The 18,364-nt window shown below is 39.0% G+C and overlaps 3 protein-coding genes across 3 annotated transcripts; 2 read left to right on the top strand and 1 right to left on the bottom strand.

Annotated features, from left to right (window-relative positions):
• Window positions 1-500: 500 nt before the first annotated feature.
• Window positions 501-3,580, top strand: LOC148908540 (uncharacterized). The gene is made up of 4 exons (XM_089035920.1): window positions 501-597; window positions 937-1,009; window positions 2,134-2,299; window positions 2,921-3,580. The coding sequence occupies exons 1-4, from the start codon at window positions 501-503 to the stop codon at window positions 3,554-3,556; spliced, it is 972 nt and encodes a 323-aa protein (XP_088892046.1). The 3' UTR covers window positions 3,557-3,580.
• A 2,442-nt stretch (window positions 3,581-6,022) lies between these two features.
• LOC148908539 (uncharacterized) lies at window positions 6,023-7,725 on the bottom strand. The gene is made up of 4 exons (XM_089036124.1): window positions 7,408-7,725; window positions 7,289-7,327; window positions 6,928-6,991; window positions 6,023-6,625 (listed from the first exon to the last, which is right to left on the bottom strand). Exons 1-4 carry the CDS (start codon window positions 7,606-7,608, stop codon window positions 6,477-6,479), a joined length of 453 nt encoding a protein of 150 aa, XP_088892250.1. The 5' UTR covers window positions 7,609-7,725; the 3' UTR covers window positions 6,023-6,476.
• A 534-nt stretch (window positions 7,726-8,259) lies between these two features.
• LOC148908538 (TNF receptor-associated factor 3-like) lies at window positions 8,260-11,510 on the top strand. The gene is made up of 5 exons (XM_089036123.1): window positions 8,260-9,047; window positions 9,159-9,644; window positions 10,212-10,392; window positions 10,526-10,755; window positions 11,013-11,510. Exons 1-5 carry the CDS (start codon window positions 8,962-8,964, stop codon window positions 11,167-11,169), a joined length of 1,140 nt encoding a protein of 379 aa, XP_088892249.1. The 5' UTR covers window positions 8,260-8,961; the 3' UTR covers window positions 11,170-11,510.
• Window positions 11,511-18,364: the final 6,854 nt, after the last annotated feature.

Genomic DNA, 18,364 nt, shown 5'->3' with positions numbered 1-18,364 from the left:
GCTTTCAGGGCTCCTAATTCTTCTATGCCTTTTCGAAGCGTTCTCTTGACCTTCCTTTCTGACTGACGCCAAAACTGTCTAATGTCAATCTCACCGTTACCGGGTATTGACACCGTTTCGAAATTGCTTTGGGATTCCATCTATATAATAGGAAATATTTTATACCTAATTCCAGACCCTTTTCAGATCGTCGTAGTCATACTCACAATCCTGACAATGCCAAAACAATTTAACCTTAGTCTCAAACTTCTTACCACATCCACAATTATAGCTGCTCATACATTTCGACTTCATCTTCAAATGCTTCTTTAAGTCCACTTCTTTCTTAAAAGTTCTCTTACATTCTTCGCACTCCATATATAGACTAACATATTTAACTACATAAACACGGGATGCGGGTAATCGCGGTACGAATCGAGGAATTCACTTTAGACGGGTAATCCTCCGGTGGTCGTTGCGCTGGAACCCCCATCCCCTATACTACTCATGTGCATGTCCACATGACTACCAATAACTGTAAAAGTAAACCCCTAATGGACAAGTGCTTTAATATGGTACTTGTTTCATGTCAGGAGGCCCACGGGTTCCAGAGATGTGGTAAGCTAGGCATACTAAATTGTATCAATTAAGCCCTTGATGCGCATGCACATGACCACGTGACTACTCATAACTGTCCAAGTAACCTTCTACTGGTCACGGGCTTTGACATGTTGCATGTTTCATGTCAATATGGCGGAGACATAGTAAGCAAAATTTAGGCATACAGAGATCACCCAATCCCCAACCACGCCTCCCTTATGTTGGGCAAGGGTGCGCAAAGCATGCTGGTTTGATTTAGGCCAATCAGAACGGTTAAATTAGATACTCAAAATGGCGTCTAATTCTCGTTTTAGAATGCGGGTCATTGATTAAAACCAATTCATATGTTACTTGAAGATAAAATGCAACTCTTCTTCCTCAACCGAAAGAGGAAGAATGTAATAACATTTTGTCCAAATGAAACCTTCAGGTAAGTACTGTTTCTTTTACCTCTTATATTCCACAACACTTCGAGAAACACGAAATGTCAAATACAGTAAATAGCCGATAGTATTTATATAAGACAAAAATACTATTTTGAATTGGCTAGCAATCAGCTTTGATTTAAAAAAATCAGCTTTCGTACTTGCAAAGTATACGAGAGTATAAAGTAAGTATAACAAAGCTGACACTCCACGTATCTTAAGCGTATCCTGATATCGGAAATTGCAATATTCGCACTATATGGTGCGAATCCAAGAAAATCCTTCGCCTGACACGCTATGACATTTGGCGTATATGATGCCCGATACGCCCGTATTTTAGCGTATACAATGAAAATACACGTGCGAATATGAGAGTTTATGGTCCATGACACGCAGTTTTTCACGCAGTGAAAGTAAAACAACTATTGAGAAAGAAAGCCAAATAACAAAAATTGTGCTTATTATACCAGACGTCCAACTTGCATATAATTCAAAAACAAAGGTCATCACCAACATTGTCATAAAAAACTTCGACTGAAAAATAAAAATGGAAAAATAGAACATTACGGACGCAAAAACTTACATCAGTTATATTAGTTGTATCATAATAGACCAGTTTCGAATTCCAAATTACCGCTGTGTTTCTTGATTACAGACTCATTTGCACAGGGTTAGCCTCGTATCAGTGTTTAAATATTCACAAATACCAACGATAAAGTAAAGAATGCACAACTTCAACAATACAAACACTTTGAAACTCGACGGACCTTGACTGGAACACGTGAATATTCTACGCAAAGTCGAGGCTAACCCTGTGCAAATGAGTCTGTAATCAAGAAACACAGCGGTAATTTGGAATTCGAAACGGGTCTATTGTTATTCAAGACTAAAACAAAAAACTAAAAAAAAATTTAGCTACCTCGTTATCAAGAACTTTGAATGAATACTGTATATCTATACGTTCTGTTCACTTAACACACGGTGGCGACACGATTGAAGATCAAGCCAAGCAAGACGTGGCCAAGGTATCTCACCCACATTTTTCGCTACTTTGAAGGTTAGAGTAGAATCGAGGTCTAACGTTCCCTTTCAGGTGCTAAACATTGGACAAGTGGTATCACGATCCCAGAACCCCAGCCTCAAGGAGTGCTTCGGTGACGTCGATGAAGTGTAACAGAAATGGCACGCCAAAAAAGGAAGCGGGCACCACGCTGAAAGTATACTTGAGATCTTTAGAAGTCTTCCTGGATTGGGTGTTGGATTCACACATGACGCACCTGAACTTCGAGGAGACGGTAAATGTAGAAGTAAGATGCAATGTCTTGAGAATTGACTACCGCTCAATCATTATTTTTCTTTCTATAGACAAGCATAACAAAACTAAGAGCAATGCAGCTGGCTTGGCGCAAAACCCTGCGAAAGGACTGCGCCAGCCAGAGGAACAAGCAAAAAATTCCAGATCTCCCTTGAAGAAGTTAATTCACAAATTAACTGATCTTTATTTTTGTGTGTGTGTGTTAAGGTGAAAGCCATCCTGGAATCTAGTTACGGCAAGAGCTGTGTTGTCCGCTCACCTCGACTATAGGCTGGGCAAAGTCCCTAAGATTTCGTCGATCAATGAAGCTCGAGATCTTAGGGAATACCTTGTCTCCATCCTGGTTGTCGCCTTTGCTGCGAGGTATGATATTTAAAGTTACTGTTGATGTTACCATTGTCATGTAACGAATGATTAATTTGCATATGTCGTTATGGTAGGAGGTTCGTTTTAGAGCTCCTTCTAACTGACTGCAGTATGACTAACTCTGATGAGGTTAAAGACTTTATTCAAAAAGAACTACTACCCTATACTCGAAAGATAGAGGAAATCTTTACGAAATACGAAGAAATTTTCAAAACCGTTCATTTTTTTGTCACAGAATTACGACGAGTTATTAGAAAATACTAAGACTTCGAACTCTACCAACCGAGACCTTACAAAAGATATTGTGCTCATCAAACAAGATCTAAAGGTTATAGACAGCCGAGCAGTAGAAGCCCAAGATCAAGTAGAGGAATTAGCTCAGTGCATACGAAGAGATTGTCTTGAAATAACAGGCATAAAGGCGGACGAAGAGAACACGGCAGAAGAGATTGTCGAAGCAGTGGGACAAGCTATAGGTGTACATGTCCATACAGAAGATATCTCAATTGCACACCCAATTCCAAGTTCAAGGTCTCCGCCAAAACTAATAGTTAAATTCAAGCGCAGGAAAATCAGAAATGCATTCTATGAGAATAGAAAGAACCTAGCTAGAAAGAGAGCCAAAGATCTTCCCAATTTAAACATCACATCAGATACCGAAGTTTATATTGGCGAATCGCTTACACCAAAAAGAAAGAAACTCTTTTCAGAAGTAAATAAAGTAAAAAAGCGGTTAAAATGGCGATTTATCTGGTCTCACAACGGCAAGGTTTATCTTAAAGAAAAAGACAAGGCTCGATCGTACTCCTTTGATAGCCTGCAAGACCTGGAAGAGTGCAAGAATGACCGTTCACACTTCTACAAAGGTTAAAAGTTCCAGTGCAATTCCACAAGAATGCCCAAATACAACCTTACAAAACAAGTAAGATTAATCACTCTATCTGGACAGTACTTCATTTATATATATTTTTTGTGAAATTATATATTGCATTTAAATTGAGTAAATTAAATACGGACGGATAAAATAATTTAAAACCACTTCTACAGTAAACATATTATCAGAACTGCCATTCTACGATCTAGATCGAGATGAGCTCCTACAAACAATCGGGAGCTGGGTTTATACTTCTTCAGAATCAATATTACAATCTCAACACCTATTCCAAGACGTAATAGTGAGACCAGAAAATGAAGATAACTTTCAGGAGCAAGCACAAAATTTCAATATTGAATCTAAGGGCGCGTTCACACTACGCAGTTAGATCGATCTCAGAACGATCTGAGTTCACTTTCGCGTGTTCACACTAGGGTCGTTTGTCTTCAGATCGGTCTCAGTTCGATCTGAACTGGTCCACTTTCCAAGGTGGTCTCAGCTCGCCTGAAGCGAGCCAAATGGCTTGGTAGCCTTGCATTTTATGGATCAATGAGTCTATCTGGGATATCGTATACGATCTCATGAGATCGTACACGATCTCATATTCAACACGTTTCATCTGATCGCACACGATCAGTTTCGTTGTGTGTAAATAATCGTACACGATTCAGCTTTGATATCGTACACGATCAATTTGGTTGGTTACATTTACAATCGTACACGATTCAGCTTTGATATCGTACACGATCAGTTTCGTTGCGTGTAAATAATCGTACACGATTCAGCTTTGATATCGTACACGATCAGTTTCGTTGGTTTTATTTACAATTGTACACGATGCAGTTTTGGATTTCGTACACGATTAAGGATAAATAAATTTAGGGGAAACGAATTAATTTCATTCACTATATTTTTTCATTAATTTGGATATTCGGATCAATGTGTCTATCTGGGATATCGTATACGATCTCATGAGATCGTACACGATATCATATCCAACACGTTCATTCTGATCGTACACGATCAGTTTCGTTGTGTGTATAATCGTACACGATTCAGCTTTGATATCGTACACGATCAGTTTCGTTGGTTACATTTACAATCGTACACGATATAGTTTTGGATTTCGTACACGATCAGTTTCATTGCGTGTAAATAATCGTACACGATTCAGCGTTGATATCGTACACGATCAGTTTCGTTGGTTACATTTACAATCGTACACGATATAGTTTTGGATTTCGTACACGTTTCGGGATAAATAAATTTAGGGGAAACGAATTAATTTCATTCACTATATTTTTTTCATTAATTTGGATATTCAGACTTTAATTTTCCATTCAGAAAAAAAAGGGGAGAGACGAATACTGAAGGGGAAAAATATACCAATGACATATAACGATGTTTTTTCTTTTTATTCTCCTTCTTCGTTCATTTGTTTCAACTCAACTCAACTCATTCCCTTTTTTTTATATTAAAAACTACATGTTTCGAAAACAGCATTGCAAGACGCATTAAAACGCTTCAAATGTGCATTACGCTTTAGTTTTTGTTTTGACTCTCTCTTTGATTGATACTTCACGAAGAACAGCCATTCTGTATACGAAGAACAGCCAATAAATGCCATGTCTTTTATGTATTTCTGTTGTTTCATATGACAAAAATACTAATCTACCAGTACCTTTTATGTGATGAGGTACACCTATTAACGACATTCTACATACACAATTTCACAAGGCAGCTTGCTTATCAGTGAGTTAAGTGATAAGTATGTTGTACTTTTGCTACAATCTAGTTTTCCATAATGCAAAAAAAAAAAAAAGCTTTTTAGGCCGCCATAGAACTTTAACAAATATATAATACGTTGATGACCTTTGATTTTCCTTTCTTACTGACTGTTGTTTGTTTGTCTGAAAACGCGTCCCACAAACTCCCGCCAATATTTAACAATATTTGTCTTAAAACACAATATTTGTCTTAAACACAACAATGATTGAAGAATAGGACGTTTGCATGATGGCGTCATTGGACTCCCCTACCATAATGCTTCGCGAATTTTCTTTCTTATTCAAATTTGTATTTCCCTATGAGAATAGTAATACAACAGGTGCTGATTAACTGAATAAAAGAAAGTGTGCAAGGGAGTCTGGTAGTAGAGGTCAGTGACACTAGAGTGATTGCCATATGACCGTGAAAGAAAATAGACCATTTAGTTTGTAATAGTTGATAAAGAACAAAAGAAAATCATTGGTTTAGAGTCTACTACTAACTATTAGTTTGCCTATTCTTTCACGATCATATGAAAATCACTCTATCATGCAAACGTCCTATTGGAAGCCGCAATATAAACTTTTGTCAAGAGAATATGAACTAAGGGAAGGAATCCCCGTGCCCCATCATGTGCACACTTTGATGCTATTTTTAGAATCTATTCTAAAAATAACATCCAATGATATCATTTATTTGATCGTTTGATTTTCTGCACGCGCATAGTACGCGCGCGCTCTACGCTGTTTGCTAATGCTTTTCTTATGTTCAAATGTTCAAATCTGCCCTAAGATGACGATGTAGGTCCGAAGCTTTGGAAAATAAATTCAAATTTAAATTTAAATGCAAATTTACTCCAGAAAGTTGAACATACTACTACTTCAATTTTCTGTCGCATTTGCCAAGCTTTCGACGTGCACATTCATATTCAGGGCAGAGTCGAAGTAACGGAAACCCCAAAAACGTAAGCAAACAGCGTAGAGCGTGCGCAGTAAATGCGCGTGCAGAAAAACAAATGGTTTAAAAATAGCATCAAACTGTGCACATGATGGTTACAAGGCTATATAGGGGGAATTCCTTCTCTTAGTTCATTTTCTCTTGCTTTTGTGTTATCCTTCTTCTACTGCTTTTTTTTTTTTTTTTTTTTAGTCTATTTCTCTAAGGTTGTATTCTTGGGTTTCTTTCTCTCCTTTTCATTAAGTCTTCGCCGTTGCCGCTTCAAGGCTTTCTTCTGAGTCTGCCACCTTTTTTTCGCTTCCTCTTGTTTCTGATCATTATTCCGCTCACGTATTTCTTCAACTGGTCATAGCACAGAAAAAAATGTAAGAACATACCGTTGTGTATTAATAAATGATTGAAAGAACTTATGAATAAATGAAGGAGTGAATGAATGAATGGGCGAATGAATGAATGGATGAATGAATGAATGCATGGATGAATGGATGGATGGATGGATGGATGAATGAATAAATGAATGCATGCATGCATGCATGGATGGATGGATGGATGGATGGATGGATGGATGGATGAATGGATGGATGGATGAATCAATCAATCAGTGAGTGAATGAATGGACGGACGTACTGTAATGCATGGCTTACCATCATTGATGACCGTGGATTCATCTCCCTTATCTGTTGGAGGCATTGTTCCTTTGAATACAATCTAAGAGAAAAAAGAAAAGACGGGAAGTATCATAGGTGAAATAGAAGCGAGGAAAAGTTAACACACAAAGTCAAACCCACTCAAAAAAAAAACCTGTTACCCTCCATCACGAGGCGATGTTTACACATCTAGCCTCCAGGTCCGGGTATCAAGTGCATAGTGAAAACCTGCTGGCCTTCTCATGTTTATTGAAAAAAGCAAACCCACTTTTCCCTAACAGTTAAACGTACGATATCTCACATCAACTTCATAAGTACATACATGTACAATTTAATATCCATGCATATATGTACTTACCTCTTCCTGACCAAAAATATTTGTCATCTCCTGCTTGTTCTATAAAAGAAGCAGCATCGATGATCGATTAATTGAATACTAGAGCAGCAAGTACTGACAAACAAACGTAATTTTCTTACCAACTCTACTATTCTTAAAATTTGGTCTTGTCGTTCAATGGTTTGTCCAGGGCGCACAATGTTTTTATCAAATGTCTCTATTACAAAGTAGAGAGGGTTCTCTTCTTGACTTCCCAGCCAGTCATACACTTCCTGAAGAGACATAATTACAAACCTCACTTTCAGTATTATTAGATTGTACACCATTAATCCGTGAAACATTTACTACTTATTTAGCGCATTGTAATATTTAGTTATCAACAAACTAAGAATTCACTGACGCATAAACCTTATAAACAGCTTTATAAAACAACTGTTTTAATTTTTTTGTTTTGATGGTTGTGAGCGCATGCTTTTTTGCGCACGCGCGCGCAACTTCCGTTGTTAGGTTATTGCAAATGAATTGTATTTTATAAAATAAATAAATAAATAAATAACTTGCTTGCTGTGCTGTATAAAGTTATGAAACACTTTGGGGATTTGCAGAACAGGAAAGAAGTGTTAGGAGAAGCACGACGCGTGTTTTATATTCCTGCAAGATAGGCTGAGTTTTGTTGTTTGTCCAGCTCAAGCGATAACATCCATATTTGAGATCAAATACTGCCGTTGATACGCTTTACTTTTGAAATGGGTAGACATTAGGCCAAACTTAAAGAGGTCTATACATATTTAGTTTTGTTTCACGGATTAATGACATGCACTCTCATGATAATGAATCATATCTATATACGCAAATCACATGAAAATGACTGTCGTTATAGTACGCTTCTAGTGCATGGTACAAAACTCCCAGTATGTTTTATATCACAATACGTATGCATAGAAAGGCAGTCGTCTTATATTTTTTTTAAAGTGAAAAATTTTGATTGAGCTTGTCTCAGCCCTCATAAACATATTAAGCAGTCATTCAGCGCGCGCGTTATATATATCTCAAATATTATACTATACTAAATATTATATTATACTAAATTATGCTGCCTTACCTTGCAGGAAGATTGCTTTCCATTCTAAGAAAAGGAAAGGTAGCTATTATGAGCGCCAGCATGGCTTCTGAGGAGTCATTTTGCGTGAAATGGATGTCTTGTACTCTTCCCGCGTTGTCCAGATCCGACATTCTGCTTCGGCGCGGCACAGCACAAAATCTCATATCACGCGCTCGAAGCACAACAAACTTTCTCTTCAGTGCTCGGTTATTTCTTCTCGTATTTTGAGCATTTCTGACTCGAAGTTGTTGTTCGAATTCTTCCGCAGTTTGATCGACGTCAGAGCCGATATCGGACATGATGGTAGAGTGTTTGCAACCTTAACTTGGACTTTGATCACAGTTTGAAAGGCGTGTCAAATACGATAAGTAACGTCAGTTTGTCGAACGGAAGCTAATACAAAGGAGTATTCATGACGTTTTCCTGGTCGGTGTGATATAATATTAAACCACTTATCTTTTCAGCTATCCGCGTTCTTTCCAGATTATTCAATTTACGTGTTCATTTGATTTTTCACAGGATTGTCTTAAATATTTCTTAAAAACCTTTCAGCAAAAGCTGAAAACTTCAGTTCTTAATTCGCCTACTTTAAATGATGGATTCGGAAGACGCTAGATGGATTTACCATGATTGCATCATAACAGACAGGACCCACTTTTATTTACTTTGTGAAGTCTGGTATGTTATCGCAAGTTTATTACAGCTGTACTTTTTTTCCCCGTTTATCGGATCTAGCCTTATGAACGCCCTTTTTAAGTACAACTTCATAATGTTATTTTCTATTTACAGCTATAGTCTCATGAATGAACCCAAAGTCCTGCCATGTGGGCATACTTTCTGTGCTCCTTGTGTTAAGAGAATTATTGAAGGATCCTTTAATTCAAGAAAATGTCCATCATGCAGGACGATAATAGAAAGAAGTGATGTGCCAAGTAACATCATGCTCAAAAAACTACTTTTGAGCCTTCAATCAATGTGCAAAATCCAGGAATGTCCGTGGAAGGGTAAAGTTGAGGAGCACGAGGCGCACTCTGGCATCTGTCAATACCGCGATATTAAATGCGCCTTTCATGCTGAAGGATGTAGCTTTTCTTGCAAAAGAGAATTGATGGACGGCCATCAAAAGACATGCCTCTTTAGGCTAGAGAAGTGTGGGGAATGCCAAAGCCAAATCCTCCACAATGTAATGCAGGAGCACAAAAAAGATAAATGCCAACACCGCCAAGTCTTCTGCCTTTATTACTGGTCCATCGACGACAGACACACCACAAAAATGTATGTATTGACAACCCATGAGCGTACTATACGGGGAATATAATAATAGATTGAAGGATCAAGGAAGTGATAAAAAATCATTCATCCATCTATCATACTTTATCGTAAACCATCATAGATCACACTTAAAAATTAAGTTTGGAGCAAACTATATCAAGTTTAGGTGTTATTATTTATTTATTTGCGTTTCGATTGTTTTTTACACTGGGTGCGTTTCTAGCAGGAAAATTTAAACCAGCTTAAAGAAAAAAATCCGGAAATGCCAATGGTAACAATAGAGAAGCAATTCTAAGCTAGTTTAATTTGATTGATAGTCGAGCGTTTACACGGTAAAAAGAGCGATAAAAGTCGCAAAATTCAGGAAATTACACTTAAGTTAAGCAGCCATAACTTGACCTACCGAAATCAATTACCAATCAAATCACGCTAGTTGACAGCTCACTGTTAAAATGTTTATTATGCTACACTTTATTATGCTTCACTTTTGCCTCTAGTTGGCTGTGCTGAAGTAGTGTGTCGTTTTAAAGTTTACATAAATCATTCTTAACCCACTTATGCTCTATTCAGGTGTGAAAGTGTCTTGCATATGCGGAACTGCAGTCAGCGAGCCGACAAGTGCGCAGTACAAGGCTGTACCTACATTGGTACTAGGCAGAAGCTCAAACTCCACTCCATTTCTTCTCTGGGCCACCACAATGTTCTTCTTCGTGGTTTGAATAATACGCTTATGTCGGCCATAATGAACCAGGTGAGTAGTGTAAATCCTTTACGCCACGCTGAAGAAAGATTAAACTAAAAATTTCCAGTATGCGATTTTATTTTGCTGAACTAAAAAAACAGTCGGTAATGACAATGGCATGTTGTTCTTTTTTTAATTTCAGCCCAACAAAATCCGTAATCATTTAAAAGAAAATATCATAGAAGCATGGGCCTACACTTGGGAAATAAGTGACCATGCAAGACTGGAAAGATCCAAAAGGAAAGGAATTCCCGTTACCAGCAACGAATTGATTAGAGAAGGAAAAAAATGGAGATTTCTATTTTATGTAGGAAAGGGAAGGTTATACCTTCAGCTGTTATCATCGTATGAGCCAATCAATGCTCGAATCACGTAAGTAATAAACGCTATTAGTATTACACCACATTTTTTCCATCCATCCATCCATCCATCCATCCATCCATCCGTCCATCCGTCCATCCGTCCATCCGTCCATCCGTCCATCCGTCCATCCGTCCATCCCACCGTCCATCCGTCCATCCCACCGTCCATCCCACCGTCCATCCCACCGTCCGTCCGTCCGTCCATCCATCCATTGACCCATACACTAATTCATTTGCTCATTGACTTTTATATTTTCTAAATTGCAGACTCACCTGCAACGACGACGTTCAGCTGATAAATAATGGCAGTATTTGTCATGTAAAGGAAGGAAAGATGGTGGGAAGATGTGTGCCAAGCACCCTTCCAGATGGCGTCATAATTTTCAGGGTCGACATACAATTAGTCGAATATATTAAAGTTTAATTCATGGTTAAATTTTGATTTCTTAATCCTCATTATGCCAAACATTTTCTTATGGATATATTTCAACGTTAATTTCATAATGGGTTTACAAAAAGAAGACGGACTCCGTCAATTCCCCCTATCAGCACCACCTTCTCCTGTAAGTTATAAGACACCAGAAGAGAAAAGAAAATTTACACAGCTTTACAGATTATGGGCGTTATGGTTATCGATCGATCGTGTGAGTTTTTTGATGTAAGTTCAACTATAGTGTGGTATGCACAGTAACATTTCTGCGTATATTTACAGTTATCAGTGTATTAAGGAACGATATATAGTATGCCAGCAAACAATAAAACAATTTCTTTCAACAGAGTATTTTATTGTAATACTTTACAATAAAATACTCTGTTGAATGAAACGAAAACATAATTGGAGTTATTCTCGTGAATGACAAATAGATATGAAAATGACAATACAAAAAGAAAAAACGAGCTGCTTGCACTTTTTACTCATAATATGATGAAATTATCGTTAACTGTCGAGGTTCAATAATATTGAACCAATAATATTTTTGTTGTTGTTGTTACTTTTTCTATCCTACGCTGTAACAAGATACGGACGCTTGTCAGTGGTTTTGTTTTCTTTAACTTGTCGGGTAATCGCGTAATATACTTTGTAACTTATTGATGCAAATATTTTTACTCTATAACTTCAAACAAGTTTTAAAAAGCGTAAAAATATTCTTGGTACATTCAACTTAGTACCCTCGACTCTCGACTCCAAAATGTCATTCAGAGCAAAGAAATTAAATCTTGTCATCGATAATCGATCTCATTTGTATGGCATAAATACACTTCCGGTTACTTGATATGTGCTTTATACAAAAATTGAAATAGGATCATCGAGGTATCTGTTTTCACGTCTTTTTCTATCTTTAAAAGCAAAACTTTCGCCATCAGCTGTGACAATAGTATCAAAGTTATTATGAATCTATTCGAGTTGTGTAACCTTTTGGATAAGCCATGCCTAGATATTATTGACTGGTTAATTCAAATGAGGATAATCCATACACTATATTGTCAGTCATGCAATATACATATGGAACTCAACGCTAGAGAGAACGAGCATGTGGATGGATATCTGTGGTAGGTTTTTAATCCTTAAGTTATGTTAGACCTCTGTTGTTTAGTCATGCATTCCATAAAATAAAAGGTAAAAATTAATTGATATAATTAAATTTTTTATACTAAAAAGAAAAAAAATTACATCGGAAAGATTGGCCTATATGAGTAAAATCATCCTACTATTAAGGCTCAGTAAAATGACGTTCTCCATCAACGAAGAAGACCTCGTCATGTTTTATTTACTTAAGGTCTCTTTTTGAGCTACTTAAATGTATCTATTCTATCTGTCGATATAGAATCTATCATTTTTGTCATTGATTTTTCAACTATTTTATGAAGTATTCATAATTTTGATACAGTAAAAAGAGGAAAAAAATAACCAAATGCGATCCATTTCTCTATTAATTTCACCCTAGGAAATGTAGATTATGTTAGAAGAAAATAAGTCTACGAACTAATAGCTTTTGGGAGATGTTTCCAAGAACAAAAATGACTATCCTAACGAAGCTTCTATACTTCTGGTCGGTTGAAGAATCACAGAAACGAACAGCGGTCATGTTGGGTGTAACTCCACATTTAGTTGGCCGGGTTTTCAAGGCATTGAGAAGTGTGTGCTCGCTGGATCTCGTAAGGAGACCAATTTACCCGTTTGGAGGTCCAAACACCGTTTGCAAGTGTGATGAAAGTAAATTTAATCACAAATCTAAGGTAAGCGGCAAGGGGAATGTTTGGTGCTTAATAATTAAACGACAGCTTTTTAACATTCACATAAAAAATTAAGGCCCAATAAAGTAACATCACATTTCTGAGCTTATAAACATAAAAGATAAGGGGAGTTATAACTTAAGATCTAGCAAAGGTTTATTACTTGCCCCATATAAACGCAAGACCAGGAAAACAATGGGGCGGCATATGTCCCTCCAGAAAACCTGAATTATGGTAAGTTTGGTGTTAAGTATGCAGCTGTCACAAGCTGGAATGATTTACCACATAATATAAAAACCAGTTCAACGCATAAAGTCTTTAAAAATAAGCTTAAAAATCATCTGTTGCTTTAGAATTTTGATTCTATTTAGGTTTTGCTTCAATGTAACTTTATTTCCTACCTTAATTTAGTTCAAACTTCACTTTATTTTATATAACTTTTTATGCGTATTGAATCTATTTTAGTTTGCTACTTTCCCCCTTGTAAGTTTTATTTGAAAGTGTTGTATATGTGACAGAGTCAAAAGAACGTTATTTTGAACAATAGTAAATCGGACTTTAACCTAGTTTTAATTAGTTTAATTATAATTCCGGATACTAAGGAATGTTCTTCCTCTATGTCAAGTGAAATCTGCAAACAAGTAGTTAATTAATTTCCTGGGATTACATGAGTAATGTTAGCATAAGCCACGTTTTACGGAACAAGTGCGCCTTGTGCGTATTGCGCGTGGATTATTGTAATACATGAGGAATGCAGACTCATGCATAAATAGAGCTTTTTAAGCCAATTTAGTCAGTATAGCAAGAGAACTTGGAAGAGCGTCGAACCACAGAGTCAAGACAAAGAACTCGCGTCGTTAGAAGACAGAGAGCTGTAATCTCGTTCTCGTTTTGTACTGATTTGTGATGTACTAAGCTGAGTTGTGAATAAACTCTTTTGCCAACACACTTGCAATCTGTTTAGTGATTTGAGCGCCTTGCCGCCGGTTACATATAGTTTCAAGGTGCATAAATATTTTCTTAATCCTTTTGGGTTGTTTTCTTCTGGTCCTCTCAGTTAATTTTTTTAATAGATATGTAAAGTATAAAATTCTCATTCTGTGAAATAAAAAAACCTTGAAACCTTGAAACCTTGCACCAGTAGTATAGGGAATGGGGGTTCCAGCGCAATCTCAACACGGGCAAGACCCGTGTCAAAAATCCACCTACGGAAACAACCCACTCCAAGTGTGGTTGGGGGCAACAGCGCAAATATGTTAGTCTATATATGGAGTGCGAAGAATGTAAGAGAACTTTTAAGAAAGAAGCGGATTTGAAAAAGCATTTGAAAATGAAGACGAAGTGTATGAGCAGTTATGATTGTGGATGTGGTAAGAAGTTTGAGACTAAGGTTAAATTGTTTTGGCATTGTCAGGACTGTGAGTACGACTACGACGACCTAAAAAGTGCTTGGTATTAGGTATAAAATATTTCCTATTATATAGATGGAATCCCAAAGCAACTTCAGCACGGTGTCAATACCCGGTAACGGTGAGATTGACGTTAGACAGTTTTGGCGTCAGTCAGAAAGGAAGGTTAAAAGGACTCTCCGAAAAGGTATAGAAGAATTAGGAGCCCTGAAAGCGAGCATAATGGTAGAAGTAAGTTTGTCAAAAGACGAGGTAATGACGACAGCAATGTTGCGATCAAAGTCGTTAGTGATATTAGAATCCACGAATCTGGATAGGTCACTCAGTGAAGCCTTAGAAGCAATAATGGAGTCGCTGTCTAACTACACGAAAGAAGGATCGGGTTGGACAGTAGAGGAGGTTGAAGGAATAGAGATAAGTATAGCCAGGTACGTACCCATACGAGGGGGGAGTTACGTACCGCTACCAACGTGGGTAGAAAGGAAGAAGGCTATTGTAAACGTGAAGAATGAAGACAATCGATGCTTTATGTGGGCAATCAGGTCTGCACTGTATCCAGCAGAGAAGGATCCCTGTAGGACAAGTAAGTATCCCACAGACGATTTAGAGTGGGATGGTGTGGAATTTCCCATGCAGTTGATAGACATCCCCATATTTGAGGAAATAAACGATCTAGCAATTAACGTTTACGGAGTCAGAGAGCAGACGATAGTACCGTTAGTTCTGTCAAAAAGTAAAGGAGAGCGCGTACATTTATTCTACCACGGCGGACACTACTCATGGGTTAAACACATTAGCAGACTATTCTACAGACATACTAAGCACAAAGGTAAAAAGTACTTCTGCGACTGCTGCTTGCTGTCATTTACATCCTTAAATACCCTAAAGAAACACGATGAGATCTGCCGCGGAGTCGAAGAAGTGGCGCAACGGATCCAGATGCCCACCAACAAAGAGCTTTCATACGCAGACCATCAAAAGCAGATGCAAGTGCCTTACGTGATATATGCAGACTTCGAAGCGTTGATAACTAAGGAAGAGCAGAAACGTGGCGCCACGAATAAGGTAGGATTACACGAGATCTGCTCCTTTGGTTACATAGTAGTCAGATCAGACGGTAAAGCAAACCCTCCTGTGATTTACCGAGGTAAGAACGCAGCTAATGAGTTTCTAGAAGCATTGCGAGAAGAGGAGGGAGAGATTAGAGAACAATTAAGATGTCCAAAGAAGATGGAATTTACCAAAGAGAACCAGGAGGCTTTTAACAAGGCAAAAAAATGCTACATTTGCCAACATACGCTTCTTCAGTTTGGAAGACGAGCCAAGAAAGCGTGGGATGAAGATGGAAAGTATCTAGGAGAAGCTCATTTTAAATGCGGGAAGTATGCTAAGAAAGGTGAGAAGCCGGGAAAGCCCTCCACGCACTGCATTCACTGTCACAAAGCATTTGTTGAGGATTTCTATGTGGATAAGGTTAGGGATCACTGCCACATCACGGGTAAATACAGAGGAGCGGCTCATTGGAAATGCAATATAAACTTCAAAGTAAATCCAGACATGGAGATTCCGGTGTTCTTTCACAACCTCCGCGGTTACGACTCCCATTTGCTACTACAAGGAACAGACGGCTCCGACGTCAAATGCATACCCAACAACAAAGAGCGCTACATGTCCGTAACTGTGGGTAAGCTAAAGTTCTTAGATTCGCAGCAGTTTATGGCGGACTCCTTAGCAAACCTCGTAAAGTATAACACCAACTTTCCCATTTCCAGTCAATACGGCGCGGAAAGGAAAGGAGTCTACCCATACGAATACATGGACTCCTGGGATCGATTCAAAGAACCCCTACCACCCAAAGATCGCTTCTACAGCACCCTAAACGAGTCTGGTATAAAGGATGAGGAGTACCAGCATGCGTTAGACGTGTGGGAAAAGTACTCCTGTGAGAACATGGGGGACTACCACGACATCTACCTAAGGTCTGACGTAGTGCTGCTTGCAGATGTTTTCCAAAGCTTCAGAAAGATGGCTATGGAATATTACGGATTGGATCCCGCTAATTTCTACACGGCTCCTGGGCTCAGCTGGAGTGCTTTGTTAAAGAAGACAAATGCGCAGTTGGATCTCCTAACGGAGTACGACATGTACCGCTTTATGGAAGACGGTATTCGTGGCGGCGTATGCGGACCCAGCCGACGTTACGCCCGCGCAAACAACCCCTTAGTAGAGCACGACCCAGAGAAACCAACCACATACATTTACTACCTGGATGCGAATAACCTTTATGGTTGGGCAATGTCACAGTACCTACCTGTTAGAGACTTCGAATGGGATCCAGTGAAGCCGATAGACTTCTACATGCAGGTAGGAAAGGAGGAAGACAAGGGTTACGTCTTAGAAGTGGATCTGGAGTACCCAGAGCGCCTGCACGACGAACACAATGAGTTCCCCTTAGCACCAGAAGCGATAGAGATACCATTTAAGCAGCTAAGTCCGCTGCAAAAGCAAATGTGCCCTGGTTACAAACCGTACAGGAAACTAACTATGAACCTGATGGATAAGAAGAAGTATGTGGTACATTACCGCAACCTGCAGTTCTACGTGCGACACGGAATGCGCGTAGAGAAGATCCACAGAGTCCTAAAATTCACGCAGGAACCCTGGATGCGCCCCTACATTGACTTTAACACGCAAAAGCGTACCGCAGCGAAAAATGACTTCGAGAAAAACCTCTTCAAACTGATGAACAACAGCGTGTTCGGAAAGACAATGGAGAACATCCGCAAGCGCGTAAGCGTAAAAATAGTCAGCACCAAAGAGGAAGCAGAAGCATACGTGTCACAGCCAGGCTTCGTTAGATACGTAGAAATGCTGAACTTCTACGTGATTCACATGAAAAGGGCAAACCTCTTACTAAACAAGCCCGTTTACACAGGCTTTACGGTGCTGGATCTATCGAAGCTGCTTATGTACGAGTTCTACTACGATAAGCTTAAGCCAAAGTACGGAGACCGCTGTCGCCTCCTGTACACAGACACCGACTCCCTAATTCTAGAAGTGCAAACGGAAGACGTTTACAAAGACTGCCTCCCCGACATAGACGAGTACGACACCAGCGGTTACCCGAAGGAGCACTTCCTTTACTCTGCGAAGAATAAGAAGGTAATTGGGAAGATGAAAGACGAAATGTTAGGAAAACCCATAGTAGAGTACGTGGGTCTGAAACCAAAGATGTACAGCGTGCTAAAGTTAGACGGCGTAGAAAAGAAAGCTAAAGGCGTAAAAAAGTATGTGGTTAAGAAGGACATTACGCACGAGTCCTACCTCAACGTATTACGAACACGCAAGGAACAGCGGCATAAGATGAACAGCCTGCGCAGCTATGGTCATCAGATACATAACGTCACGCAGGAGAAGGTGTCACTGTCTGCATTTGACGGTAAGCGATGGATGTGTGATGACGGAGTGCATACGATAGCATTCGGACATCACACGATAAGCAGTTCTTCTTTGACGAACCCACGCGTGGGACCATCATGAAGATAATACAAGATGGGCTGGCCCTTCTTAGCTATCGCACTTCGGATCTGGTAAGTTTCCAAAGACCAATTAGGATCCGTAGCTCTTTTGGATCCTCCTTCTAATTCACCCGGTCCGTAGAGATATCGTACCGCGACATTACCTAATCTCTTCTCCTGGGGGAAGACCGCCCTCGAACTTCTGACGTAGGACTTGTGTTCCACGTGTTTCTTTTTTATGGCATCTCTGGGTTTTATTCCTGTAGCCCTGGCCGCCTCGTTGTTCAAAGCCGCGATGACCTGGGGGAGCCTCTGAGTCCATTCCCTATTGCGTTTGGAGGGATCTTCCAGCTCTTTCCAATACTGGTATCCAAAGAGACGCTCGGCCAGGGTCTTATTGAATCTTTCGACGATGCTCTGACCCCTGTGGTACTCTGCTTTAGCTCTTCTAATCTTA

This window comes from Actinia tenebrosa, unplaced genomic scaffold, assembly GCF_029948245.1.
Source record: "Actinia tenebrosa isolate PJP-AT-01 unplaced genomic scaffold, QUT_ActTen_1.0 PGA_scaffold3__52_contigs__length_22856419, whole genome shotgun sequence".
NCBI classification, from domain to species: domain Eukaryota; kingdom Metazoa; phylum Cnidaria; class Anthozoa; order Actiniaria; family Actiniidae; genus Actinia; species Actinia tenebrosa.
Note: the sequence above shows the minus strand (reverse complement) of the source record. Positions and strands in the feature narration are given on the sequence as shown.